Source organism: Nematolebias whitei, chromosome 11, assembly GCF_014905685.2.
Source record: "Nematolebias whitei isolate Nwh7 chromosome 11, NemWhi1, whole genome shotgun sequence".
Classification (NCBI taxonomy): Eukaryota; Metazoa; Chordata; class Actinopteri; order Cyprinodontiformes; family Rivulidae; genus Nematolebias; species Nematolebias whitei.
This window is the reverse complement of record NC_056508.1, coordinates 16,448,887-16,476,605: the sequence shown is the minus strand read 5'-3', so window position 1 is coordinate 16,476,605 and position 27,719 is coordinate 16,448,887. Positions and strand designations below refer to the sequence as shown.

General features: G+C 42.9%; 2 protein-coding genes across 2 annotated transcripts in view; one reads left to right on the top strand and one right to left on the bottom strand.

Annotated features, from left to right (window-relative positions):
- Positions 1 to 5,407: 5,407 nt before the first annotated feature.
- emilin3a (elastin microfibril interfacer 3a) lies at positions 5,408 to 8,471 on the bottom strand. Its single transcript, XM_037683935.1, has 4 exons — positions 8,344 to 8,471; positions 8,117 to 8,236; positions 7,531 to 8,030; positions 5,408 to 7,350 (listed from the first exon to the last, which is right to left on the bottom strand). Exons 1-4 carry the CDS (start codon positions 8,469 to 8,471, stop codon positions 5,408 to 5,410), a joined length of 2,691 nt encoding a protein of 896 aa, XP_037539863.1.
- A 17,584-nt stretch (positions 8,472 to 26,055) lies between these two features.
- The window catches only part of samd10a (sterile alpha motif domain containing 10a), a 19,277-nt gene continuing 17,613 nt past the window's right edge, over positions 26,056 to 27,719 (top strand). Inside the window, exons 1-2 of the mRNA XM_037683934.1 lie at positions 26,056 to 26,135; positions 27,092 to 27,273. Coding sequence (XP_037539862.1) covers positions 26,123 to 26,135; positions 27,092 to 27,273 — 195 coding nt within the window. The 5' untranslated portion in view covers positions 26,056 to 26,122. The remainder of the gene's footprint in view (positions 26,136 to 27,091; positions 27,274 to 27,719) is intronic.

Below are 27,719 nucleotides of genomic sequence, written 5' to 3'. Positions count from 1 at the left end.
CCCCCCCCCCCCCCCCCCAATGCCCTGGATGGTTTATATCAGTTACTGGAGGACTTTGCTGCCTTCAAGCTCTGTAATGAGCAGAAATGTGTACTAAATGTATCCTCACCTTGGTTCACTGTATTTTTATACATTTAATCTATCCATCCATCCGTTTTCCTTTTAGGGTTGTAGGCGTCACTGGTGCCATGTCCAACAGTCACTGTGTCAGAGGTGGGGTACACCCTGGACATGTCTCCAGTCCATCACAGGGACACATAGAGACAAACGAGACAAACAACCATTCACTCTCTCACTCACACTTAGAGACAATTTAGAGTTGCCAATCGGTCTAACATGCATGTTTTTGGTCTGTGGGAGGAAACTGGAGTACCTGGAGAAAACCCACACATGCACGAGAAGAACATGAAAACTCCACCCAGAAAGACCCCAGGTCCAACCGGGGATTGAACCCAGGACCTTCTTGCTGTGAGGCAACAGTGCTAACCACTGAGCTGTCGTGCTGCCAAATATTATATTATATTATTATATTATTAGTTCTAGTATTAATATTTTTATTACTGTATTGTTGATGCAAAGGCTCAGTAAAGTGTCCATCCATCCATCCACGAGTCAGAGAGGCTGAAAAGTAAAAATAAAAGGAATAAATGGCTGTAAATAGCTTCAGTTCTACAATTTATTTGTTTAAGTCTCTGCACACAAACCCAAGGGTTCTCTCTAACCAAATCCAGATGGATAAAAAAAACAAGCCCTGCACTGACTGACTTCAGTCTTCTTTAAATTTCTTAGTTTGAAAATGTAATAAAATGTCTTCGTCATTCAAACAGATTCAATCAGCACAGCTTAATTGTTTTTTCTCACAACAATTTAAAAAAAGTTTACATTTCCAGAGTTTGTACACATGTAAGCAAGGCCTGAACCTAAAGAAGCATAACTACAGGACACCTCAGGAAACCCAAGCCAACCCTATCTATAGGATTTATCCAAAAGGAAAGTCTTAAACCAAATCTTAAAAGTAGACCGATTATCAGCCTCACACACACAAACTGGGAGTTGGTTCTACGCGAGAGGAGCTCTGCCTCCGTTTCTATAATTAAAAACTCTAGGAACCACAAGTAAACCTGCAAACATGTTTGTTTATTTATTTATCTTTTTAATAATTTTGTGTTACATGGTTGTTTTGGCAGAAATATATTTCTGCCTGAAGTGTTACATTCAGGTGGAACAAGAAGTGCTAAAGCTAGCTGCTGCAGCCTTTCTTTGTGCTTTAAACACCCACAGAACAGTACCATACCATACCATACCACTTTATTTATAAAGCACTTAAAACAGCTACAAGGCCAACCAAAGTGCCGTACAGACAGAACAACAGGTAACACACAAAGCAAAATACAAAATGAGGTAAATCAGAATATAGACATAAAAAAACGATGCAGATAATGACGACAAACCAGTGTGGAGTGTACAGGATCAAAATACAGATCATCTGATGTTGAAAGCCACCGAATAGTAGTGGGTTTTTAAATGGGACTTGAAAACCGAGAGGGAGGGGGCCTGTCTGACAAGCAGAGGTAACTCGTTCCAAAGTCTTGGTCCTGCTACAGAGAAGGCCCTGTCACCTCTGCGCTTAAGATGAGTTCCTGGAACTGTGAGGAGCAATTGGTCCGCTGACCTCAGGGAACAAGGAGGGACATACGGTTGTAGCAGATCAGAGAGATGGGGGGGGCGACACTGTTCAGTTATTTGTAGACATACAGGAGTATTTTGAACTGGATTCGAAGGTGAACCGGTAACCAGTGCAGGGAGGCCAAAACTGGTGTAATGTGCTCTCTTTTGCCTGTACTGGTTAAAAATCAGGCTGCTGCATTCTGGACCAGTTGTAGTCGTGCAATGGAGGTTTGACTGATACCAAACAGGAGTGAATTGCAGTAATCAAGCCTAGATGTAATGAATGCATGTATTACTGTCTCCAGGTTATTTTTGGACAATATGGGCTTCAGTTTAGACAGCCGCCTCAGTTGGAAGAAACATGATTTAACGATCATGTTTACATGAATGTTAAGTTTCAGGGAAGGGTCCATTATCACGCCCAGATTAGTGACTCTTTGTTTTTCTGACAGGGTTAGAGCAGAAAGGTCGATGCAGTGGTTTGTGATCATGTCGTTGGGAGGGAACAACATGACTTCAGACTTCTTTTCATTGAAACTTAAGAAGTTTAAAGCCATACAGTCCCTGATGTCAGCCAGACAGTCGAGCAGAGGTTGAATAGAGCATGTGCCATTGTGTTTTAGGGGGAAGTAAATTTGACAGTCATCGGCATAGAAGTGGAAGGGCATGATGTGTTTCCGGAAAATAGCACCAAGCGGCAGCAGGTATAAAGAGAATAGGAGGGGACCCAGTATGGACCCCTGCGGAACCCCCGATTTAAGCTCTGCCTCTGAGGAACTAAAATCCTTGATGGAGACACAAAAGGATCTGTCAGCGAGGTAAGATCTGAACCAATTGAGTGCTGATCCTGTGATGCCCACCCACTGCTCCAACCTAGCAATGAGGATCTCATGGTCGATGGTGTCAAAGGCAGCTGTGAGGTCCAATAGGACAAGCAGCACAGAATCACCAGTATCTGTGGATCTGAAGATGTCATTAAAGACTTTCAGCAGGGCAGTTTCAGTGCTGTGGAGAGGTTTAAAGTTTAAAATACAGACAGTTCTGTGGCAATAATTCCATCAAGGCGCTGGACTCACCCGGAGACATCCAAGTCTCTGTGATGCAGAAAAAGTCTAACCCGTGCTCTTGAAAGTAGTCCCTGAGGATAAAAGTTTTGTTGGTAACAGATCTTGCGTTGACCAAACACATCCGGATACTGTCCAAAGTGGAGCCAGCAGCCGGGGAGGGAGCGTGCGCTAATGGCCGCAGATTTTCAATAACAGCCCCTCCAGGTCGGTCCGAGCGGTGCACCGGCTGACAACTCCCGTTGGTTACCTGGTCCGGGCACACAGGAAGCTGGCAATGGAAACCATGACCACCAGCTGGAGAGGAAGACGCAGCGCGCAGAGCTTTAAGCTTCACCAGCTGACCAGCACGTTTTCCCCGGCGTCTGAAGCGATATCTCCGGGCATGGAGGAGAGGAGTCCAGCAAAGGTAAACTGGCACGTCCGCCAGCAGGGGTGTGGGGGGGGGGGTGTTCCTAGAGGTAAGCTGATAATAGTCTAAATAAGCGAAATCAGTGACAGAAAAACGAAGATCCAAATGTTGTTGTCTGTCATACACCAGCAGAGAGTTGATGTCACAGATGTGAAATGCAAAAAACAAAAATAATCCGAACACCATCAGCAGAGGTGGATTGCAAGCCATGTACACGGGCGCCATCTTACCGGAAGTACAGTGCACAGTAAATAACCGTGGAATGGAAACTTGATGATGCTGTAAAGGTTTCTAGAATGTTTGCACAACTGCTATATACAGTTAATTATTGATTGCTAATTTGTTTTCACAGAACTCCTCATTAGAAGATCTTAAATGCAAAATTATGACAACGGTGTAAAGATTAATAAAATAGCATTAGCATGAATGGTGCTGAATACTTACTCGGTATTTGTTTAAATGTGTTTAAAGATGGCAGCCGTCCGTTTCAGGAGTGGACTTGCTCAGACAAGCCAATAGCTCATTCATTTGATCGGAATTAAACTGTATTTCTCAAAAAGAGGTAGCTCAACGAGATATCTATAACAGGTAAGACATTAATTGTTCATAAATCTTCCACAGAATCCCATATTCAAATTCAAATTCAAATTCAAAAATACTTTATTAATTCCAAAGGGAAATTATTTGTTGTAACTTGTTATCCTCATTTCATTAAGAGATGTTATGGATGCTGATGGCTGTAGACAGGAAGGATCTCTTGTAAAAGTCCATCCCACAGTGGATCCTAAGAAACTGGCTGCAGATGCCGTCCGAGCCGTCCACCCAATCTCGGCTGGCCTCTCTGTTCCCCCGGGCTGTAGGACCGCCCGAATGCCGGGGAGAACTCCTCTCAGAGCGATGGCCACTCCTCCCTGCAGCCTGCTGAGCTCCTTATTGCTGCGGACATCCATCTGTAGGTGCCAAGGGACGATCCTGTCCTTCCACTGTCATGAGCCATGTTTCCTGCTAGTTCCAGGATCTCAGTGGCCAGGCACTCAAGCACAGCTGGCAGGTAGATGAGAATGCGTCCACAGAACATCCTTTTCAACTCATTTGAGATTTGGGGCTGTAGTTGAGATATTATTTGAGCTTTTGAGATGTTAATCAGCTGCTCCTGGTTGTAGAAACTGCCTTGTTGCCATGGTTACGCATCATAACAAATGTGAACAAATATGAAGATATTTAAACCACTGATTTAAGTGTGAACAGTTTCTTCTGCCTTTCTTTCCTCACACTGCCATTTAATAAAGTTTCATTGTTGCTGAAGTGAATATTTAGCTCTGAAGGAGCAACACCAGTGAGGTGTTTACATCTGCCCTGCTTCTCACCCTGAGCGTCTTTGGTTTTTATTCACCTCATGTCTCTCTGGATGAAGTGTTGACACATCATCCCCATCATAGGTGCCATTTTAATGGTTAATGTCTAATTGCAGACAAGATTATTATTAAGGTCACCTTCCCCTGTATCATCACGTTCAACAGAAACTGTGCTCAGAAAACTCAACAAGTGCTGTTATTTCTTTCCCCCTGTCACCTTGGCAGTAATGCAAACTGTCATTTTGTGCTGAACAGTCTTCCTCGTTGATGTTATTGTTGGAAGGGAGATTATAATTTACACTCATATTTCTGGTTGAAGGTATTTACTCCACTCTACTGACCTCTTGTGGTTCCCCACCTCGTCTGACGTCACAGGTTTCCATTCTGCTTCCTTGAAGAGGTTTATGGAAGAGAAGTGATGATTTATTCAGGTTTTAAACAACTTTTGACTCACACAGGTTTGAACAAGACAAACAAGAACTTTTAACAAAATGCATTTATTGGATTCTGGTGCAGTAACTTCCCAACAAATCACACAGACCACAGCTTAAAAGTCAAAGTTTTTATTTAAAAGTACAGTTTGAGACCAAGGCTCAAAACTTGAAGTAATAAAAAAATCCATCTTTCTAGTCTAGACATAAGAAAATTTGTATAAAAACATAGAATTAGTGTTTGTTATGAGCCTCTCACAGTCATACGTCACCCTTAATGCTGCTTGTTGGTTGGAGCACCTTTGTTCAGTTTCCAGGTTGTGTTACAGTTGCAGTCAAAGTTAGCTGCCCTTTTTTTTACTGCATATCAGTGCACAAGCAAAACTTCTAGATTTTACATTTCAAACAATAAGATTTGTCGTGGGATGACAGTTGAAAATATTTACCCCTGAATTTCAACCGATCTCACAAACTGAATTAGTTGAGCGTGAATGTGTCGCCTCGTGTCACTGCTGGCTTCACGTCTAAACCCTGCGGCGGCTCTACCTTCGAGGTGCAGTTCCTGAGTCCTCCTTTCAGCTCAGACAGCTGCTGAGCATGGCTGGAGAGAGTGCCATTCACTTGAAGGAGAAGGTTGGTTGATTGTTTCTCCAGCTCCTCCCTGACCCTCTCCAAGTCTTCTGCCAAGTAATTCAAGCCTTTACACTGATCTTCCACACTTGACACACGCCCGCCAACCTCAGTTACCTCTCTTTTGACCCCCAGGGCCGTACTTCGGCATCCTCTGACCTCCTCAGTTAGCCGCCTCTTCACCTCCTGCAGCTCACCTTTAAGTCGAGTCAGTTTGCGCTCACCTGCCCCAAGCATGGAGGCCTGATGTCCAACCAGCTGGACCACGCCCTTTATTTGATGGGCCAGCCGGACCTCTCTCTCATGCCAGGAGCTGTTAGCTTCTCCCACCTGATGCACCACTGTTCCCATGGAGTCCTGCAGGTTAGTCAGGGTGTGGTTGACTGAGCGAACACTGAACTTCAGGACAGTTAGCTCTGCCTGTAGTGGAAAATGTCCAACTGCTTGTACCTGCTTCTCCCTGAGGGTCAGGTTCTTCAGGATGTTCTGCAGTGTAATGTTGAGACTATTCAAATGATCACTCTGCATGTCCAGAACCTCCTTCACCTTCTGTTCCAGTGTTTGGGTTTCACCAGGCCCAGCTGAGTCCCCTTGAGTGTTACAGTCTTGTGCCGAAGAGCAGGAAGAGGAGCAGAGAAGCTCGAGGTTGCTGACGTGTTGTTGCACTCGGTCCACGTCCAGCTCCAGCCTCCCTCGGAGAGACTCCAGCTCTGTTTCTAATGCTGGAATGGCGTGGCCCTCCAGCAGGGTGGGGGCAGTGGCATTACCAAGCTCTTCCAAAGCTGACAGGAAACGGTCCTCAAGGGCTCTTAGTTTATCCTCCATTCTGGCCTCCAAGGCCTGCCCCCCCACAATGCTATTTAAAATACCTTTCCTCCTTTCAGACTTATCACTTTTATTCTTCCCGGTCAGGTTGAGCTTGGATTCGACATATTTCAAACGTCCTTCCAGCATTCCATCTATGTGGTCCTTGTGACGACCAAGCTGCACTCTCAGGTGTCCCTGGGACTGGTTGAGGTTCGTCACTGACGTCTCCAGAAGCTCAACTCTTTCTTCCAGTCCACTCATTCGACCACAGCACTCCTCTGTGGTTGGTAAACCATGGATCAGAGCCTGGAGGGATCCCAGTTTGCTTCTCAGCTTTGTCGTGCTTTCTTCCAGTGCGTCTCTCATGTGCTCCTGCTGCTGTCGATGCTCTTTCTGGCACTGATGGCGCTCATTTCCAGCTTTCTCCTTGCATCGTTCCTCTGCACTCTGCACACGCTTCTCCAGCCCATCCAGAATTTCTACCCTGATTTCACTCAGTCTGGCATCCATCAGCTTCTCTGCAGTTCCCCCAGTTTGGGCAGTGGAGTCTGACACCACTCCTGCTCCATTAGAAATTTTCTTCAGTACTCCATCATGTCTCATCACTGTTGCTTTCAGCTCCTGCAGCTCTTTGGTTTTGGTTTGCAGCTCTGCCCTGAGCTCTTCCACTCTTCCATTTAGCACAGTGAGGCCAGAAAACACATGACTTCCATCTAAACCCTCTGTGTCAGGGTCTCCTCCAGGAATTTCAACAAACCCTACAGTAAATGGGTTTGATGCTGTAGCTGGAGCAGTAATGGGACCAGGAGCAGCAGAAAGAAGCGCTGATAGCATCCTGCTGGCATCCTCTCTTAGTGAGGCTCTGAGGCTATCCTCCAGTCCTGTCACAGTTCCCCTCAGGGTGTCCAGACCCTGACTTAAACGGTGCATGTCCTCTTCCATCCGGAATATCCTCTCTTGTGTTTCACCATTGAGAAGTTGGCCTGATGATAGATAAACAAAGTTTTTAAATGTGAGATACAATAGATACAAAACAGCAGAGTTAAAGGTTAAAACGTTAAGAATTGGTTGTTCAAAGTTCATTGTTCATTTGGTGGCAAAATTGTGGGTTATGCCCACTTAATAAAACAACTCATCAGGGCTACTAAAGATGTTAGAGCTACCTGTGTTCTCCCCCTCTGGAGGAGGAGGAGCAAGGATCTCCTCTGGAATTATTTCCTCAGGGTCCTGGTTGTGCTCATGTTCATGTTCTTGGTTGATAACTGGGAGAAGTGGGTCTTGGTGCTCTGGCACCGACTCGGGTTCAGTTGGATAATTCTCAAAGGATGTCTCGGGGTATGAGAAGAACCTTGGTAGCCCAAAGTGAGGCACTGGGTAAGAGTTTAAACTGTTGGTAGGTCCCTTTGGTTGCCTCCACTGGTTGGCTTTCACAGGAGAATTAACAGATGGACCCTTAAACATTGGACCGTGATGCTGCGGCCCCTCAAACTGTGGACCTTTCATCGGTGGAGCCTTGAATGGTGGCATCATTCTCATGAGATGCTGGTACATTGGACGCTGCTCCATACAGTCATAGCCAGAATAACCAGGACAACAACGCCACTCCAGCTCTGTGACCGTTTTCTGATCCACTTTGTAAACTGGTTTGTACAGCAACCGATACCTGCGGAGAACATCCAGTTATTAGACACATCCGAAATGTCTGACTGAGGGACATGGCATTCATAATGAAATATGCTATCTGCTCACACAAGAGATGGACACTTGCTGCTCCAGGAACACTTGTTGTACTCAGCTTTTACAAACGGAGCCGCCCCGTCCTGCACAGTGAAGGACACTGTCCTTTCTGTGACGTAGGCACAGTGGTTCCTGAAGAAGAGTGAAAACAAAAGAATGAAGTCTGCTCACAATAAAAATCCCTTTTTTCTATTCGTTTTATCTGATGCAGAGTAATCTAACAGAGAACCAACACTTACTGGTGCCTGCTGGTGGGCTTTCTTTGCTCGGGTTGTGCACCAAGTCCAGTTTGATACTGATGGAATGGACTGTAGTGTTTGGCTTCAACCGTTGACAGGAACAAACTCAGAGCAATGATCAAATCCATCCTTGGATATTCACATGGAATTAAAAAAAGCAAAAGTAGTCTTCAGTTTAAAAATAAAATATTGCTCTTTTACTGTAGAAAGTATTCCTTTAGCGCGAGCGGTGAACGAACGTTTGTATCAAACTTACTTTTTAAGCTGCCACTTAATTTAAAAAATAAAATAAAAAACTATAAACTCAGACAAATACTTTTCTACAAAACATGCATTAAAAAACGTTTTGTGTGCTGTTCAGGGCAGTGCTGTCAGCAGACTGCCAGGCTGTGACTGAGAGGTGGACTCTGTTCGACTGACAGGAGTCCGCTGTGAGCTTAAAGGTCGTCAAAATCCACTGAAGGGTCCAGCTGGCACCATCTGCATATCTCCTCCCACCCAGTTTCCTCAAAGTTACATGAGAGTGACACTGGGTGCGGGGGAGAACCCTCACATTGAAACCTGTGGGGTTTAATAGAAAATATCATTTTTTTCACACAGCTAGTCTGAACTTCCACCAACCCTGGTGACGTCACGACAAACCAAAACAACCGGCCCTACAGAGCAGCCTCCTGTGTTAAAGTGAAAAATGTAGGTTCACAAGAAACGGTTTGTTGTTTGGCTTGTCAGAAAACTTGTGGTGTTCATGAATGTTTCTGAATCCACAGCTGGAAACAAAAGTAGCTCGACAGGAGCATTAATGAATCTGGTTCAGTTTGATGCATGTCCTGCTGACGGGTTCTGTTTTAAGAACAGCGTAATAACCCTTTGTCCCATTTACAGCATTCTCTAACTCCATCTCCAGCCCCGTCAGTGCAGAACGTTCCTTTTTCTGATGATGGAATAATGCTGAATCTGTGGGAAATAATTCTGTACTTTTGACATATTTCACAACTGAGTGTTCTCAGGGTCAATGGAACAATGTAAACTTAGTCTAACAAGTAAAATATATACGTTCTCTTTATTTAAATGCATAGCATTATGTTACTGTGTGATTTAACCATTTAAATCAGAAACAAGTTGCATCATCTTTGAAACGTGTAAACTGTTAACATTTAGGAGTTAAAGTGAGTAGGTCTAATTTACTAAAAACAACAATTACATGAGGTTTAACCTTTGTAACAGGTATTTTATGCATTAAATGTCCAGACGCTGATAAATCCTTGTTTTTTCATGGAGAAAAGATAAACCTCGTAGAGTTTAAAGGCCTTTTTGAGCAACCATTTGAGTCAGACTGGTTAAAGTTTGAGTTTTAAACGTTGTTTCAGTGTCGTTCAGCAGAAGGTGTCACGTTATATTGTATAAAATCTGTACTGGAAGTCACATTGATCGATTGGTTTAGCTGTGAGGACATTGTTGGGCTCTTGTGAAGACTGAGGGGAGGTCTGTGAAAGCTCTTTTTAACTTCACACCCCCTCACAGTTTCGAGCCCAGCTTCACAGCAAACCTCCAAAGAAACAGGAGCAAACACAAACAAATCGTGCTGAAGACCGTGGCTGTACACACCCATGGAGGAGTGACCCACACGTTCATTCACAACACCGGTCTTTGTGCTGCTTGTGCTCACATCACCGCCTCGTTCTTCACAAAGAGCTGCCTGAAGGCCGCTCAGACTCCACGTCACACCCACTTTTCAACTACTGAACAAGTCTCAAACATTATGGAATATTATTTGCACAAATATTAACTCCAATGAAGCAAGCTTTTCTCTTATTTACATGTAATCTCGTTGTTTGAACATCACTTCAGTCAGATTAAGGAGCAGTGTCAGAATAAACCAATTAATTTCTGAATATTTAAAGACTGAATAATGTTGAAACTATAAATGACAGCTAGAGAAGAGCTGCTGTGGAGAGCAGGAACAAGAGAGCAGCGAGAGGAGTCGACAGCTGTAAAACAGCTGATGTCCTCGTGGCTGAGGGGTTTGAACGGTGAGTGTTTGTTGTTTTCAACATGAGTGTTTTTCTGGTCTGGAACTGAACAGAGAATGAAAGTAAACCTAAATGTTTTTGATACAAGATATCCAAGTGGGCAGGGGTTACACTGTGGAGAACAGAGGGAAGTGTTTTTATACTGTCAGGCAGCAGAGTTTCCTGGCGAGCATAAGGAGAAATGTTGTCCACCCCCAGGTGCAGTGGTGGAGCCAGGGGGTGACCGGTGGTGGCCTTGGACACCTTATATTACTCTTTGGCCACCACAATCTTTAGATGAAACTACACCAGCATAAAAACTATACAGCACAGTTTCCTCAGATGACTGGGCTGGTTGATTTAGAAATACAGTATGGTGGCAGCCATCTTGGATTTTGACTTGGAAACCCAAGTTCAAGTTGTGTTTATTTGTCTTATGCAAGGTTAACAACAGTACAATGAAATGCTCAGGATGAGAAGAACCAATTTGACTCGCTAAAAACAAAAACAACAAAAAAAAAAGAACAAACAAACATGCAATAAGGGTACAAAAATAGAGTACCAAAAAGTGAAAAAAGTAATTATAATATTTACAATGTCCTAAAGAGAGATAGTAAACAACAACATGGTAGAATATAACGGTGCAAGCAGAATGAATTTGAATGAATAAATATTTCAAGGTAGTAATACAGTATAAGCTAAAATGCAAATGATATTTGTATATTACACACAACTAACATATACTACACAGGTCGTGAGTGACACTGAGATGAATTATGATAGTAATTATGGTAATTATAACCCCGTTTTCTAAAGGAACCTTTATTATGCCACAGCCATATTATTCACCTGACAAACCCCTGAGAACACTTACTTTGGAAAGATGTAAAAACTACAAAACAATTTTTCGCAGGTTCTGCATTATTCAGCTTTCCTGCAGAATGATGGTTCTGCACTGGCAGCTTATGGTTTGTAGCGCTGGAGATGGATGCTGGGAATGATGGAAATGGTACAAAGGGCTATTACATTTCTCACAAGCTCACAAGGTTTACACATTCAGGACCTGGTGGCCATTTTGGATTTTAGCATGGCAATCCAATTTTTGAAAGGAGCTTTCTTATGTCAAGATGCAGCCACACATCCGAACGGAAGCTGGTGCCTCTCTTATTTTTCAAGTTTTCACCACCTTCATGGGCAGATGGGGGGTATCTCCAACTCCCTCTTTTTGCTCTGCGACGGAGGACAACAAACGCATCCTAAAACATCCATGAAACCATTAATGCAGTTCCACGAGTCAAAATAAATGAATAACACCAAACCTAGAGACTCAGTAAACTCAAGAATCCTGACAGCTTCTGCCACTGATTATTCTGTGAGTCTGAAAAACAACATTTATTCCATTGTTTATTTTAAAGACAGTGATCGTCTGAAAACAAGGAAAATTTTTAAAAACAGATCATCGGAGAGACATGACAGATATGATGAAAGGAACGTTGTTTGAAGCAACGCCTCGCATGTCAAAGTTTAATACAAACGTAATGAGTCCGGGCTCAGAGTCCGTGTTGCAGATGACTTTCAGTGACTACCACATGTCAGCTCTGTTTCTGTGAAAGGGACCGAAGCCTGTTTTGTGTTTGAAGTTTATTTTAATAGAGTTTATTTATGTTTGTTTAAAGCCACTCAAATTAATTTTTAAAACATATTTTCATTATAATCAAAGCCATGTGACTTTGTTTCTCACACATTTAAATATTTATAGACCTGAAGAAAATAAAAGAAGCTTCAAAGAAACTTCACACAATATTAACTAAATATTTTTAGCTCCCACTGTTACTTTCTTCTGACTTTGATCTCATTTCATGATAAAATAGGTCAAATGTTGTTAAATAAATATCGTTATAGATCACAGATGGTTAAAACTTGAAACGTGTTATTTAATGGAATGTAGGAGCGTTCCTACGTTTTGGTGCTAAAGCTCGAGTGAACGGTGAATAAAAACAGGACGTCTCCATCGGCTCTTTGGTTTCTCATGTCTCAGTTTTCATCTCTTTCATCCAATATTTATTTATTTTTCTCCTTTTGATTCTTTACTCTGGTCCTCATCACTTCTCCTTGTGGATTTTTAAAATCTTCTAGATTCTCAGTTTCTTCCAGCGTCTGGCTCCTGTCCAGTTTTTATTCATCTGAAAAAACTAAAACCCTTTAAAACTTGAGATGGTTTCAATGGTCTGTTTTATTTTTGGTTTATTCTCTAAGCTAGCCAAACTGTGTCTTTCAAGAGATGAAGGGATTTGATTCTCTTGGGGAGGGCTATTCAACTGGTGGCCCAGGGGCCAAATCAGGCCCACGGGTGAGCTCAGTTCAGCCCACCAGTGGGTTCATTTTTAAATAAAACTAGATTTTAAACCATAAAACAAACTTACTTGACAATAACTGCTGGATGTCTGGCCCCTGAGCTCTTGGCTTTCAGTAACTGTGGCCCCCTGAGCAGTTTGGCTGAATAGTCCTGCTCTAGGGTTTTCAGCTCTTTGCAGGTTCCTGAGTTCCACATGGCACCGATGAGCGGCAGCTGGAGATCATCTCATTAACGAGCACCAGGGGTGTGAGCAGGGCTTAATTTGAGCTGGATCCTGTCGGAACAAGTTCCAGGAACTCTTATTTTGACAGTGTGTGTTCTGGTAACTGTTTTCTTGGATCCAGTAACTCTCAGGCCTAATAATAATAAATTTATGAACAAAATTGACTGCCTTGAATGAATAAAACCTATATTGGATATGTAAACTGAAAATAATTACATAAAAGCTAATTTTGAGCTTCCTATCACATTAGAGTTGTCGCTTCACATTTCTACTTATACTCTTAAAACAGTCTCTGCCTCTAAAAGTTCAAAGTCATGGGCAATTTGATTAAAAACACAAAAATATTTAAACATTTTGCACTACGCATAAGTTCCTGCACTTTTGTGAACAATCTGATGTGTGAATCACTGCAGGAGTTACTTGAACTGCATAAAAGAGACGATGATCTCGGCTCATACAGCTCTTTGTCTGCAGAGTGTTTGACGTGATGTCAGCGCGACCAGGACACTTTTCTGAACTGAGCAGGAGGATTGAGAGCAACTCTTTTCTAAACCAGTGACTAAGCACTAAATATTAGACAGGTTTTTTTTTTTTCTAAGTGTGTCCAAAATCTTAGAGCGGCGCTTGTTGTCCCACGGTGCGGAGCAGGAAGGAGGATGAGGAGACAAACCTGACTGCGGTGTGGGATACTAAACAACTAGTAAGATAAGAAATTATTCACCAAAATATTGAATAAATATGGAATAAATGATGACAGTCTCTAACAAGCCAGTAAATCTATGATTTTTTTTTCATGATTCACGCCACCTGTCAATCAGTCCAGTAGGCACGTCAATAACTGACCAATAACTGACCAATCAGTGACCTCAATTTGTCCTGAAGTGAATGCTCCTTACCTGCAGAGCTGCTGCGGTTTTGCATTATGAACGCGTTGTAGTCAGAGATTTAATAATGAGCTTACATCTTTTGTTTCATGTTAATTTACTGTAGTAAACATTTGTAAAATACACCAGAATGCAGGAAACGGCACCTACTTTATTCAAAATTCTCTGGGGGAGGACCCAGAGACCCTAACCACCCAGAGACCCTAACCCCAACACCCAGACCCCGGTGCCGTAATGCTATTTGCATTCCAGCAACTTTTGGTTTACAAATTAAGCCCTGGGTATAAGAGTCTAACGAAGAGCTACATTCCCTGCTGAAGCATTACATGCCAAACGGTATTTGTGTCTCCAACCTTCTTGTAATATTATAACCAAGACAGTACTTACCCTTGTGTTCTCCTCATGTTCTTTCAGAGATTGCTTCTTGAGCCTGGACTGCTCTCCAACCAACCTGAGTCCGTTACGCCTGTCCCTGCCAGTGGCTCCTACACTGACTCCCTTACAGCTGCTCCGCCACCGTCCATCCACTCGCCGCCTACTTACACCTCTCATCCTAAAGTACTTTGAGTATCTTGACTAGACAGAAAGGCACTATATAAGTACAGTCCATTTACCATTTTACCATCCTCTGCACTCATCAGCCTGGACCAATCCTCTCTGGAAATCCTCTGGGCTCCTCCCCTACTTGCTCACCTTCCTGTAAGGAACTAACATTAATGTATGTACCATCTCCTCTCCTCAGAAATTGACCCTGCTCCTCTATCCCCAGGTTTCCAGGTCCCTGTTGTGTAGGGCGTCTGTGGCTGAGTGGTTAAAGCAGTTGTCTTCCAGTGCAAGAGTTGAGGGTTCAATTCCACCAACAGTCACATGCTGAAGTGTCCCTGGGCAAGACACTGAACCCGTCATTGCCTCCGATGTGTGTCCCATCGGTGTATGAATGTGATAAAGCACTGATTAGTCTTTGTATAGATCTAGTAGAGTGCTGGATGAATGGGTAAATGAGGCACAGATTGTGTTATAAAGAGCTGTACAGTCCATTTACCATTTACATGACATGATCTTCACTGCTCTTCACACGATCCTTCCTGTTTTCCATCAGTCCATATTCTCTGGTCATTCACTCTCATGATATCTTCCAGTGCAGTTTAATAATGAGTAAAAAGGAATTTATTTATGAATCAGGCCACATTGCATAAACACAAATGCACATATTTAAGGGTGGTTTTTTTTTGCCAGCTTCCTTGAGTTTTTACAAAATATGCACTCGGTTCATTTTTCTATTAAACAGAAGGAACAAAAAACTAAAATAACTTCTCACTTTGAGTTCTTGATTTTATTTTGACTTGTTTCTGTCTTGCTTTCAGTGTTATTACTGTTTTCTTGAATACTTGAGTACATTTGATCAAGCTCCCTTGTTGTTTTGTTTTTGTTTTCAACAAAGTTTTGGGGAATAAAGTTCTGATAATTTGTGTGTTCATCAGTTTTCTTTTTGTTCTGTCATGATTTTGCAGCTAACACTTTCGTGTCGGGTTTTGTTACATTCAGCTCAGTCTTTTTATTTTATTTCAGATCGGGCTTGTTTTCTGCGTCTCCTCACACCTGCTCCTTGTTCCATCTCCTTTTCTGCCTCAGCACCTCCACACTCTTGTCTCGTCCTCCTACGCTGAGGAGTAAATGACGGGAGTCGTGGGTTTTGATCTTGCTTTTCTCCAGCTTAATGTTTTTGAACTTCATGTATTTTCAGAGCTTTTTGTTTTTAGTCATTTAGTTTTTCAGCTCCCTGCCTGCTGAGCTTGTATTTTTGTCTTTTCTGCTTCATCTCTTTTTATTGACACCTGGAGTCGACCGGAACTCGACAGACAGAGATCGACTCATTTTAGATTTCTTACAGCAACAAAATGTCCAAACTTCTAATCCAATTTCCAGAACTCATTGAAGTTTTTCTTGTCACTTTCTTGACTTACTAATTTAACTTTAGCTGCCACTGGCAGCACATTGGCTTAGTGGGTAGAGCTGTTGCCTCTCAGCGGGAAGGTTGCCGGATCAAATCCTGGCCGGGGACCCTTCTGGGTGGAGTTTGCATGTTTCTCTCCTGGACCAGTCCCTCAGGGACCTGACCACAGACAGACAGTAGAAGATGGAGACAGTATCATTTCACAACATCTTAAGCTCTCACAGTAACCGTAACATGCTGAGATAATGATGCATAAGAGCTAAAACTTAATGTGCAACAATGAATAGTCTGATTTTTTTCTTGTTTCATCAGAAATAAAGTTTTCATGTACTTATATTTTTACTATTATCAAACCAAATTATTTCATAGCACATGTAAAACAACAGAAGTGAACCTACGTGCTGCTAGAAATGGTTCCATAAGAACAGTGGGTTTTTAAACTTAAGTAAAAATCAAACACTAATTCAGAATCAGAATATGCTCTAATTGTCATTGCACCGAGATACAACGAGAACATGTACGTACAGTTGTTCGAAAGATGGGCGGAGTGCACGTAGCTGCTGCTTTTTAAGAGCGCGGCCTCTTATCCTTTTCAGAATGCTTTTAGGCTTAGATGAGGAAAGAAGAAGAAAACATGAGGAGAGAAGGTATTAAAAAAAAGATCTCTCACACCGTGTCCTAGACAGGGCACAGTTTGAGGCATCAAAAAAATCTACCACAGCAAAGCAACATAAATAGACATAAAACATATAGGCCAGTGAAGGCATTGAGTTTTAAGGGAAGGTTGTAGCATAGTCCAGAGCCCTCCTCAGCCATTGTCCATAAAAGAGGTGTTTGTTATCATCCAGCTCGGGTCGTGTTCTGTCACATGTCCACGGCCTTGAGGAGGAGACAGACGGAGCGTCTTTTTTTTCTTAACATCCCAGGAGGAATTGAGATAGTCCACCTTCAAGGCCAGGCCCAGATCCACAGTTTGGGTTAGGCAGAACTCATAAATTGCCATTTCTGCTTTTAAAATCTTGCTAATACATTTCTCTGATGGTGACTCCAAAGAGCCGAATTGATTGTTTACGCTGAAAGTTGAGCTCACAGCTTCTCCAAGATCATTCCCAACCGTTCGTCGGTGCTGCCAGAAAGTTCACAGTCCTGATAACAGCAGAATCGAATTGCATGAAAGTTTATTCAAATGTAGAGACGGGAACATAATCAGTTTGACAAGAAGACTAAAAGATTTAAATTGGTCTTTTAAAGTATTTTAAAGCGGGGTCGAGTTTAGGATGGACTTAAAGAGACAGTTCAGATTTTCTGAAGTAGGGTGCTGTTGCAATGTTATAAACAGTTATTATCTCACCTGTTGTGGATAACTTTCTGAACAGCCTCGATCCAGAGTTTATTTTGATCAGATGGATGAACTATCAGCTGGACCCAAGTGGACTGCTGCTGACCTAAAACAGTTTGTGTGATCATTCTTCCATAAGCTTTTTCATTGCCCTCAGTTTTATATTAAACAAATAATTACACTGAATTATGTGAATATTTGTATAAACAAATAACACCACCAGAGCTAGCTGTAGCCCATCCAGTGCATCAGAATATTCTTGCCTGAGTCACCGCGTAATATAAAGCTCAAAGTGGTAAATCAATCAATATAACTTTATTGTGCAAAACATTTCATGAAAAGGAGATTTAACATTGACATCTGGCTAAACAAAACAACACAAGTTAAAAATGCCTTAAAACTTTAAAATAAAAAACAAATATAAAATCCATGATACATTAAAAACATAAAAACATGCCAGCAGACAATGATTTGACAATTATACGGTGGTGGGATGCATCACAAACAAAGATGAGTCCAGCTACAGGCAGGAGGGGGAACACCTGGAGAGTTGATGCAAGGAGCATAACCTTCACATCAATGTGAAGAAGACAAAGGAGATGATTGTGGACTTCAGAAGGAACAAACACACCTACCCTCACTGAACATAAGAGGATCTGCGGTGGAAGTGGTCTCCAGCTACAAGTACTTGGGTGTGCACATGAATAACAACCTCAGCTGGAGCAACAACACCACCAGCCTGATCAAGAAAGCTCATCAGAGACTCTACTTCCTCAGACGGCTGAGACGAGCTGGTCTGGGAAGCTCAGTCCTCACCTCCTTCTACAGGTGTGCAGTGGAGAGCATCCTGTGCTCCAGCATCAACGTGTGGCATGGAGGCTGCACAGCTGCAGAAAGAAAAGCTTTGCAGAGAGTGGTGAAGGCTGCACAGAAGATGTTGGAGTCAGCCTCCCCACCATCACAGACATCTACACCTCCAGATGCAGGAAGAGGGCCACCTGCATCATGAAGAACCCCACTCACCCAGCACACACACCTTTTGCCTCGCTCCTCTCAAGCAGGAGTTAGAGGAGCATTGACCTCAGCCAGTCTCTAAACAGCCACCAATCAAAATTATACTTTATTTCTTCAGACTGAGATTATTAACAGAACTGTCTATCTACAGCAGGTAAGATATTATTGATAACATTTGCACAGAACTCCTCCTCAGAAGATCTGAACCATGATTTAGAAAGTAGATCACGGCACGTATTCCACCGCTGTGCATGCAGGCGTCACATTGACAAGAAACGTTTTGCAGGACGTTTGGTAATCGACGTTTTAGACAAAGTTTCATGGAGGATCACTGAGCTGAGCTGCTTTAAACTCATTTCCTGCATCCTGTTTATCTCAGATCACACCTCGTTCACTTGGAAACAGCCCGATCAGTCCACACCCACATGGTGTGTGTGTTTCTTCCATGTTCTCTGAGCTCTGTAGACTTCTTGTTTCTTCCATATTCTCATGAGCTGTGCAGACCTCTTGCCTTGTAAACAAGCTCTCATTGTATCCTGTGAAACGCTGCAGAGCACACAGGGCCCAGCTCAGACAAGCACAGCTTTATTCTGCAGGACGGGGGCGACCCCACCCTGTTCCTTTAAAGGCATCGCACAGTTCCAACTGTGTTCGCCTCGGCTCACCTGCACGTCACGATGCTCGTGTCAGGACTTCACAGCAGGTGAGGCCGAGTGTGTGCACGTGGAGGTGCAGACGTGCACCGGAGCCTGAGCAGCAGATGGCCCGCTGCACTTCTTGTTTGTCCTTCCTGTTCCTGTTGTGTCTGTTTGAGTTTGACACCGCTGGTCCACATTCTGGGCCAACCTGTAAATACTTCATGTGTCTGTCGTTGTCACTCGTGGTGTTCGCAGCATTACTGTAGCTCCGAGTTGTGATTTTTCTCTTATCTGCCAATTTATACAGTTCACATTGTACCATTAGATAACTGATCAGCTAGATTAGGCATCTATCTAACATTGAAGAAAACCAAGAATGTTTCCTGTATCGGGGTAACTCATAAGTTTTGATACAATTTCTTCATGGCTTCACGTTCAAGTCTTCTGGGTCTGTCCGACATCTGATCCAACTCATCATCAGGTGCTGATCAGAGGACGGCTCCCTTCTTTTCTTTTGTTTGTGGTGAAAATATCACAAATTAATCATTAAAGTTGTGTCTGCATTGTTTGTTTCAGTGTTTCCTGTTCAAATGAGAGCATTAAGAATGTTTAGCTTTACTTCTTGGATAGTTTGGGGGTAAATAATTGATGCGTTCACTTTTTTTGCTCTTATTAAAATGATTTTATTCAAAAACATTAAGATAAAAAAATTAGCCATTAGATCAATGTTGGCCTGAACAAACCTCATGGAGGGCCGGGGGCCACAGCACACTTCACACCTGAGTGAGGTGTGTGTGTGTGTGTGGGGGGGGGGGGGTTTGTTGTCAGATGGGTGGCAGTCTGGACACATCTGGACACAACGCACACACTTCCACCAAACTCACTTTTCACTGAAAGGAGTTTCCTCTGAACATGTTCACTGTTTTTCACATTCCAACAGGTTGAACGCTGACGAAGCAGAAAAAGCACGAAGTCGTTAACGGTGTTACAAACGGACAGCGGTTTATGAAGAGTTCAATTAAAAGAGTTTAATCTGATTCCAACAAAAACCGGACAATGATGTTTATTTCTGTAAGAAAGCTGATGTTTAATTTTTCATTAAAAATACAATCATTTTCAAACTATTATAACGCTAGTTTTTTTTTTTTAAATATTAGGGTGGTATAGGCTGCACGGTGGTGCAATGTGAAACCTCACAGGAAGGTTTGTGGGTCTGTGTGGGTGTGTGTGGTTCGATTTTCTACCTGAATTATTGAGCATGATCAGGACTTTCTGTGTGGGGTTTGCATCACATGGAGGGTTTGTCATTACTCAAAAACTTGCAGAACACTCAGCTGGGCAAAAATAGACTAATTTTGTTTTTAAGCTGCCTAATAAACCCAAATGAACAGGAATAAATGTGTGGGTCAGTGAAACTGTAGCGTGCGTGTGAAACAAGCGTTGTTTGAAGAAAAACAAAGAACTCAGTGCAACACAGATGGCACAGATCAGGAGCAGAGATTCTTTCTCCAAACATTTAGAAAACTTCAACGTAGCTTCTGGGAACTTTGATTCTAAAACACAGTTGATGGATATAGGCTCGGCTTAACAACGACCGCCAGTGGTACGGTTGACAAACACGGTGTTTCTGTGGAAATTGTGCTGCGGTTAGTCAAAAACCGCAAGGAGGGAAGCGTGTCAGGTGACAAGAGGAGAAGACAAAGGTCAAGAGTGTAGGACTGAGGGTGGTAACTCTAAACGTAGGGACAGTGACATGCAAAGGTAGAGAGCTGACTAGCATGATGCTGAGAAGGAAGGTAGATGTATCAACGGTGTTAGAAATTCAGCTGCCAGGAAAAAGACAGAGGAGGTAGATGACTGCAGTTAGAGAGGACATGGAGGTAGTTGGAGTGAGGACAGAGGATGCAGAGGACAGAATGAGATAGAGGACGGTGGATCTCTGTGGTGTCCCCTGAAGAGGGAACAGCCAAAAGAAGAAGTAACAGTTGTAGTTAGCCTCAAGTCCCCAACAACCTTGCAGAAGACAAAAGCTGTGTCCCAATCCAGCGGCCGCATCTTTCGAAGGCCAGATTTGAAGGTTGATGACGTCACAGCGACGCACCAAGGGCTGTCCCAATTCGAAGACTACTTCAATGCGGCCCACAAATACGGTCTCCTTTTCCCCAGATTTGAAGGAAAGATCCGGTTTATCCTTCGCGGCCCACCCTATCCCAAGATGCATTGCGGGCATATAGAAAATTCTGGGTGGACATACTGGAGGACAAAGCAGCAACGGGGTACACTTTTAAAAGTATGTTAAAATGTGGGATAAAAAACTTAAAAGCCTAAAGCGATTATGAATTAAAGTGGATGATAGGCTTTTGTCATTTGCGTAGACATTTTTTTGTATTATTTTTTTGTCAGAGATCAGCTCGTACAGCGGGTCCCATAGTACTATCGCCGCTAAGTTAATTATTTCTTTTTTTTCTTTAGGGAGCAAGGAGCAGACCGAAGCTTTTATTAAACTTCAGAATATAAATAGCCACCTTTTCACTAACACTCTGCAGCTGTGGCATGGCGGTACAAGAATGAATCCATTTATTCTTCTTACGCTGCTGAGTAGTTTCATTAACCCTCATACTGTACTTAACCTGCGATCTTAATGAAGTATACGTCCTCTTGTGTTGTGCTGTGAAAACTGTAGTTTTTCAATGTGGGTTTAAGACATTATTTTCCATGTTTCACCTCTTCACTCATTTTATGTTGATGTTACTTGGATAATTTTGGAGAAGTTGGGCCTGCAGGGGAAGTAACTCCTCTGCAGACAAAAAAGAAATGGGATAACCTAAAAAATAAATACAAAGTATGTGCATGTGTAATGAAGAATATAATTTGTTTGTGCAGCGGTTAATACATGTAAAGTTTTTTTTTAAAAGTTTGTTGCTCTTTTTGCCAACTGTGATGTCTTATTTCCTCTCTTCAGGACTGCAAATATCCAGGCGGGTCAGGGGGAGGAGTTAGTGGGAAGCTGCAGCAACTTGGCCCTGGTTTGTCCTCATGGATGAGGTTTTAGGACAGAGGTCTTCCACTGCACCTTCTGTCCCAATTACTCCATCATGGAGGACACTCCAGGTCCAAACACAGCAGTGGGTGACCAGGAAGACAGGGCTGAGGAACAAAGAGAGGAACGGGAGAAAGAGGCAGCAGGACAGAGAGGATGGATTTCTTGAATTGATCAGAGAAGACATGAGGCAGCAGAGAGGTCGAATGAAAACAGGGACAGAATGGAGAGCCTTTTCACAGTTCTTGAAAGAATTGCCAATAAATGAATTAATTGTTTTGTTGTTTTTTTATGTTCTTGAAAAACATTTGTTTTTTTGTTTTAAATTTGAAAAATAAAGTGATTACAAAAACTAGTAATTGTCAATAATTCATTTTATTAACAGTAAGTTCATTCAGTCACGAGGTGAGAGGCAGGGTGCACCTGGACAGGTGACATTGTATCATTCATCTAAAACTGACTGATTGTTGTCACGAGTGGTAAACTAACGTCATCTTCCCTCTGAAAACAATATCAGAACAAAATGACTGTGTTCCCCAGAACATTGTTGTGAACGTTGCCCCCTCTGGTATCAACAACCTGTTGATACAGGTTGATTAAACTAAGTGACTGGGCCAGACCTCTAGGTTCTAACTAAAAATGATCATTAAAAAGTGTTAAGTTAAATTTTCAAACAAAGGTCAAGAGCAGCAGCTCAGCAGAGCCAGACATGTATCTCCTGAATGTTTCGGGCTCTTTGGTGCCCTCTCCTGGAGAAACGGTTGCATCACGTCTTCCTGTCATGTTTTTGTGCTCTGACCAGCCAAACATGGCCGTACTTACAGTTTGAAAAGGGTCTGGTGCTCAGAAACATCTGTATCTCCCAACCACTCAGAAACATCTGTATCTCCCAACCAATTAAATCTGAGCCAGTGGGCGGGGCTTAAACACTTCAAACTGAAAGAACACAAGATTAATTTACAGTCTGCAGTAAAAAAAAAAGATCCCTGCAGTGCGTGTGTGCGTGCGTGCGTGTGTTTATGAGTTTCAAATAAATATTTAGCACATGATGCAAAATTCAAAGCAGCAGGGGCCCCGGCTTTAGATCCGTTCTCGGTGTCGGTGAACTCTGCAGGAGATTGTCACGTTACAATACCCATGATGCATTGCAAACGTTTTCATACTTTTTATGTTTGTAATGGCCTATTTGAAAGTGACAAAGTGGTTAGCTCAGTCGTGTCAGGTAGTTTTACTCTGTTCGACTGATTATAGCTTCACGTTCTCCTGTTTCCTGGAAAATCTTGCTAAAAGAAGTGGCTTCAAACATCTGCTGAGCTCATGGGAAAAACAACGCAAACATGTTCTTGTTCTTAGTTTTCTACATCGCCTTACAGCCTAGCTGGGGTTTTATTACATTTTTTAATACCATTTTATTTTCACCTGTTCTTTTCTGTTTGTACGCATCCTTTATGGCTGTCTATTGTTGTCGTTGTTGTCCACTGTTGTCATCACTCTGTTAAAACCAGGTCTCTCTTGTAAATGAGTCCCTGAGGCTCAGTGGGATCAACCTGTCTAACTAAAGGTTGAATGAATGAACATTTGAACTAAAAAGACTATTTTCTACATTATTTAATACATTTCACACCTTCGCGGGTAGGAGGGTGTATGTTTGGACTGTATCCAGTGTATCCTGTTACTTTTATCTTGACCCAACAATGACTACTTTGAAAGCACGACTGTAAACTTCAGAGGACATTGCACTGAAATAATTGTATTTGTATTCAATAATAAACATAAAACAAACCCTAAATATATGAGAGCTTAGCAAAGACTTGGTTTTTCCTCTGATTACGTTTTTGTAAATACTTAAACTTTGAGTATTTCAACAATTTCTCAAGATTCAAATTTTTGTTTTCTTTTACAAAATTGTGCTTTTGTCTCCACATTCATTTAAAAGTCTGGCATTTACTTAATGTTTGATTTTTGACTAGAGAAACTAAATAATATAACAATTTAATAATAATAATAATATATGCAAATAATGTTATTGTGTATGGATACATCGTTGTTTCGTATTGCTCATATTTCCTGCTGCGTGTTTCAGTCATCAAAGATCTTTAGAGTGACGAGAAAAATTAAGTTTCTAGTTCTTCTACATTTGACTTCTGCTCCACTACAATTTAGAAGAAATGTTGTTTTTCTTCTTCTTCTTTTGGCTGTTCCCTCTTCAGGGTCATCACAGTGAGTCATCCTCCTCCATCTCTGTCCTCTGCATCCTCTGTCCTCTCTCCAACTACCTCCATGTCCTCTCTAACGAGCGGCTTCGGATGTTATCAGTCCATCAAATGGCCGTTATTAGTTGTCATCATCCCCACAGGGTGCTCTAACTGCATCCACTCCAAACCATCTCAGTCTGGTCTCTAACTTTATCTCCCAGTTGTTCAACATGTGCTGTACCTCTGACGATCTCATTCCTAATTTTATCCAGCCTAGTCCCTCCTGAGGAGAACCTCAACATCTTCATTTCAGCTACTTCCAGTTCTGTCTCCTGTCTTTTTGTCCATGTCTCTGTCTCCAGACCATACAACATAGCTGGTCTCATCACTGTCTTGAAAACTTTTCCTTTGACCAACAAAGTTAAGTCAGGTCCTCTGGACGGATAAAAAAAAAAAAAAAAAACTTGTTGAAACGTTTTGTCTTTTATCCAAAACACTTCATGAGTCTGAGGAGCTATAATAAACTCAGTCTTATAAATAGCACCTTCTCATAATGGATCAAGGATCTCATGGATTGTTGATGACAGCCAGAACCAGCTGATCACATGATCAAGAAGGACCATCAGCCTAACAATGGATCATTAGCACACTGATGGCTGTTTACTGTTCACAGAGGGCTGAGTGATACTAGCAATCACAGCATTGTAAGAGGGGGACAGTTGAACCTGGAGGTCTCCACCCCTGTTTAATGATGGACGGTTTCTTTTCACAAAGATGGCCTCCTTTACTCCTCTCTCAAACCATCGTTCCTCTCTATCCAGGATGTGAACATCTTCATCCCTGAAAGAGTGACCGCTGGCCTGGAGATGAGTGCAGACCGCAGAGTCCTGGCCTGATGATGTTGATCTTCTGTGCTGGACCATCCTTTTGGCCAGTGGCTGTTTAGTTTCCCCGATGTAAGACTGTTCACAGCCCTCCTGACACTGAACAACGTACAAGTTCTGGATGTCAACAACAAACTGGCTGATCCACTACATAAGAAGGGTCCATATAGGACCTGACTTAACTTTGATTCTAGAAGAATCCATCCAGATGATCTGTCCAGAGAACTCATCCAACAGGTCTGTCCAGAGGACCCGTCTTGTAATAATTTTGATTCTTAGAAGAATCCATCCCAGTGACCTGTCCAGAGAACCTTTTCAAAGGACACATCCAGAAGACCTGACTTCTGTTAGACCCTGGGCAGCTGTGGTTGAGTGGTTAGAGCAGTCGTCCTCCAATGTGAGAGTTGGGGGTTCGAATCCAACAGCAGTCACATGCCGAAGTGTCCCTGGGCAAGACACTGAACCCCTCCTTGCCTCTGATGTGTGTCCCATCAGTGCATGAATGTGATAAAAGCTCTGAGTAGTCTCTTTAGAATGAATTGTTCAATTAGCTTTGTATAGATCTAGTATAGAGCTGTATGAATGGGTAAATGAGGCACAGATTGTTGTAAAGCGCTTTGAGTATCTCGCTAAGACAGAAAGATGCTGTATAAGTAGAGTCCATTTTACCCTGAACCTTCGTCACATTTTAATTTTGCTGCTTGTTTGTTTCTTTCAGTGTTTTCTCTAAATCACTTCTAGTGGTTCTGTTGGGTCCAACAAGCCTCCTGCTGCCTTTGGGCTGCACTTTTAAAGCCAGGTCTCGTGGGTGGTTTTGACCCTAGGGCAGCAGCAGGGTCAGTGGTTCTGCTTGTGGTGGATGCTTTCATCTCTAATTACAGACCCGGGGCTGCACTTTGAGCTCTCTGAGCTCATCCTCTTGAGAAAAAGCAGCGCGTCTGATTCTCACGAAACAAAACGCGCACACGCATTAAAAAAAAAAAGGCTCGCGCCCGCCTGAGAGTCAGTTGAAGCAGCCAGTCGACAGCACAGGTCTGGGATCAGTCCTCCGTGTCAGCTCCAGCCGAACCGGGGCAGACCCGAGCTGTTCCGGGTCTGAGCACCCCCCCTCCGGAGGATGCGGAGCGGCGGACCCGACTGAAACTTTACTGGCGAACACGGAGCGGAGAGGCAGGAGGTGAGCGAGGAGCTCCGGGGCTGATGGAAGGCTGTTCAAACTAGACCCACCCGGCTCCGGAACACCATGGCTGTGGACGGTATGTGCTTGAACGAGCTCATTTTCAGGGCACGCTGCGTGGACTTGTTGTTGTGTGCAGACTCTGTGATGAGGTCAAAGCTTCCATCAGCATCAAAAACTGGGTTAGAGTGAGAAGCTGCAGGGCAGCCTGCAGGATGCACAGGGTGCTGCATGCAGGTCACACAGCTGTAGCACAACTTCCATCAGCAGCTGCAGCAGGGTTTTAATAAAACCACCCTCTGTCCAAAACTGGCAGTTTAGTTTCTGAGCTTTTTGTCCAAAACAAGAGAAATGAAAAGAAAACAAGGCCCAACAAATGTCTTTAATTATGTGAAAGCAGAACGTCAGCGTTAGCAGCAGCTCTGTGAGGGAGGGAGAGCTTCAGAGCAACAGTTCAAAGACCTCCTGATGATGCTGAGGTGCCTTCATGGACCCAGTTTGCCTCAGATTCTCAGCAGGAGGCCATGAGTGACAGAGAGGGGAGGCACAATGCTAAAAAAAAATCACTTTTCATCTACTCAAGACAAGAACTCTGCTTTCTTCTCGTGTCTTCATAGATTTCCTTTGTCATCTCCAGATATTCAAAATGCATGTTGAGTCACAAACACAGCTGTGCACGTAGTTTCACAGCTGTGCACGTCGTTTCAGACTGAGAAGAAACCTCCCCTTCCAGTGTGTGATGAATGTGTAATGACCCGAGGCTCAGTGAGTGTTTACTATAGTTCTGGTAATTACTGGATGTGCAGACGCTGCCTGCAGGCCTCCTCGTAATGATGAGAAGTTGTCTCACAGCTCTGACATCTGCCTACCTCCTGGGTGATCTGAATACCGGCTGCAGGGTCTGCGCGTGTTAATGGAGCAGGTTTCATCATGACACCAAGTCCAAGCCCGACTCTTGTTCTCAGGCCTGGAGGAGCTCCACAGTCTTTTTATCTCCACCAGCAGGGTCTGATTGTTGTGCTTCTACCTTTCCAGCTGCATCCAGTTTCAGCTTCTGCAGACCAGCTGTGGAGTACCGAGCTCTGCCCGAGGACTTCAAGCAGCAGCTGGGCCGGCGGACAGGTGGGAACCTGACCTGGCACGACGGGCGGGGACAGAAGACAGCAGGAGGCAGGACGGTGAAGCTTCTGCAGCAGCCGGGCACAGAGGCCTTCCAGGTAAACCCTCTTCAGGTTGAGATGGAGAATTCTTTCCCAGCAGAGGAGATTAGCTCATCGTTCATTAGTCTGGGTGATAAAGTTTACCTGCTGTTAACTGAGACCAAGCACTCACTACTTAAACCATTTTTCTTCTTCTGATCCAAGGCTGGATTATTTTAAGTGCTGATGCACTGAACTGAATCATCTTTATTGCATCCTTATTACATCCTCATTACATCCTCATTACATCCTTATTACATCCTTATTACATCTCATTACATCCTTATTCTATATCCTCATTACATCTCATTACATCCTCATTACATCCTCATTTCATTCTTATTACATCCTTATTACATCTCATTACATCCTTATTCTATATCCTCATTACATCTCATTACATCCTCATTACATCCTCATTTCATTCTTATTACGTCCACATCTCATTACATCCTTATTACATC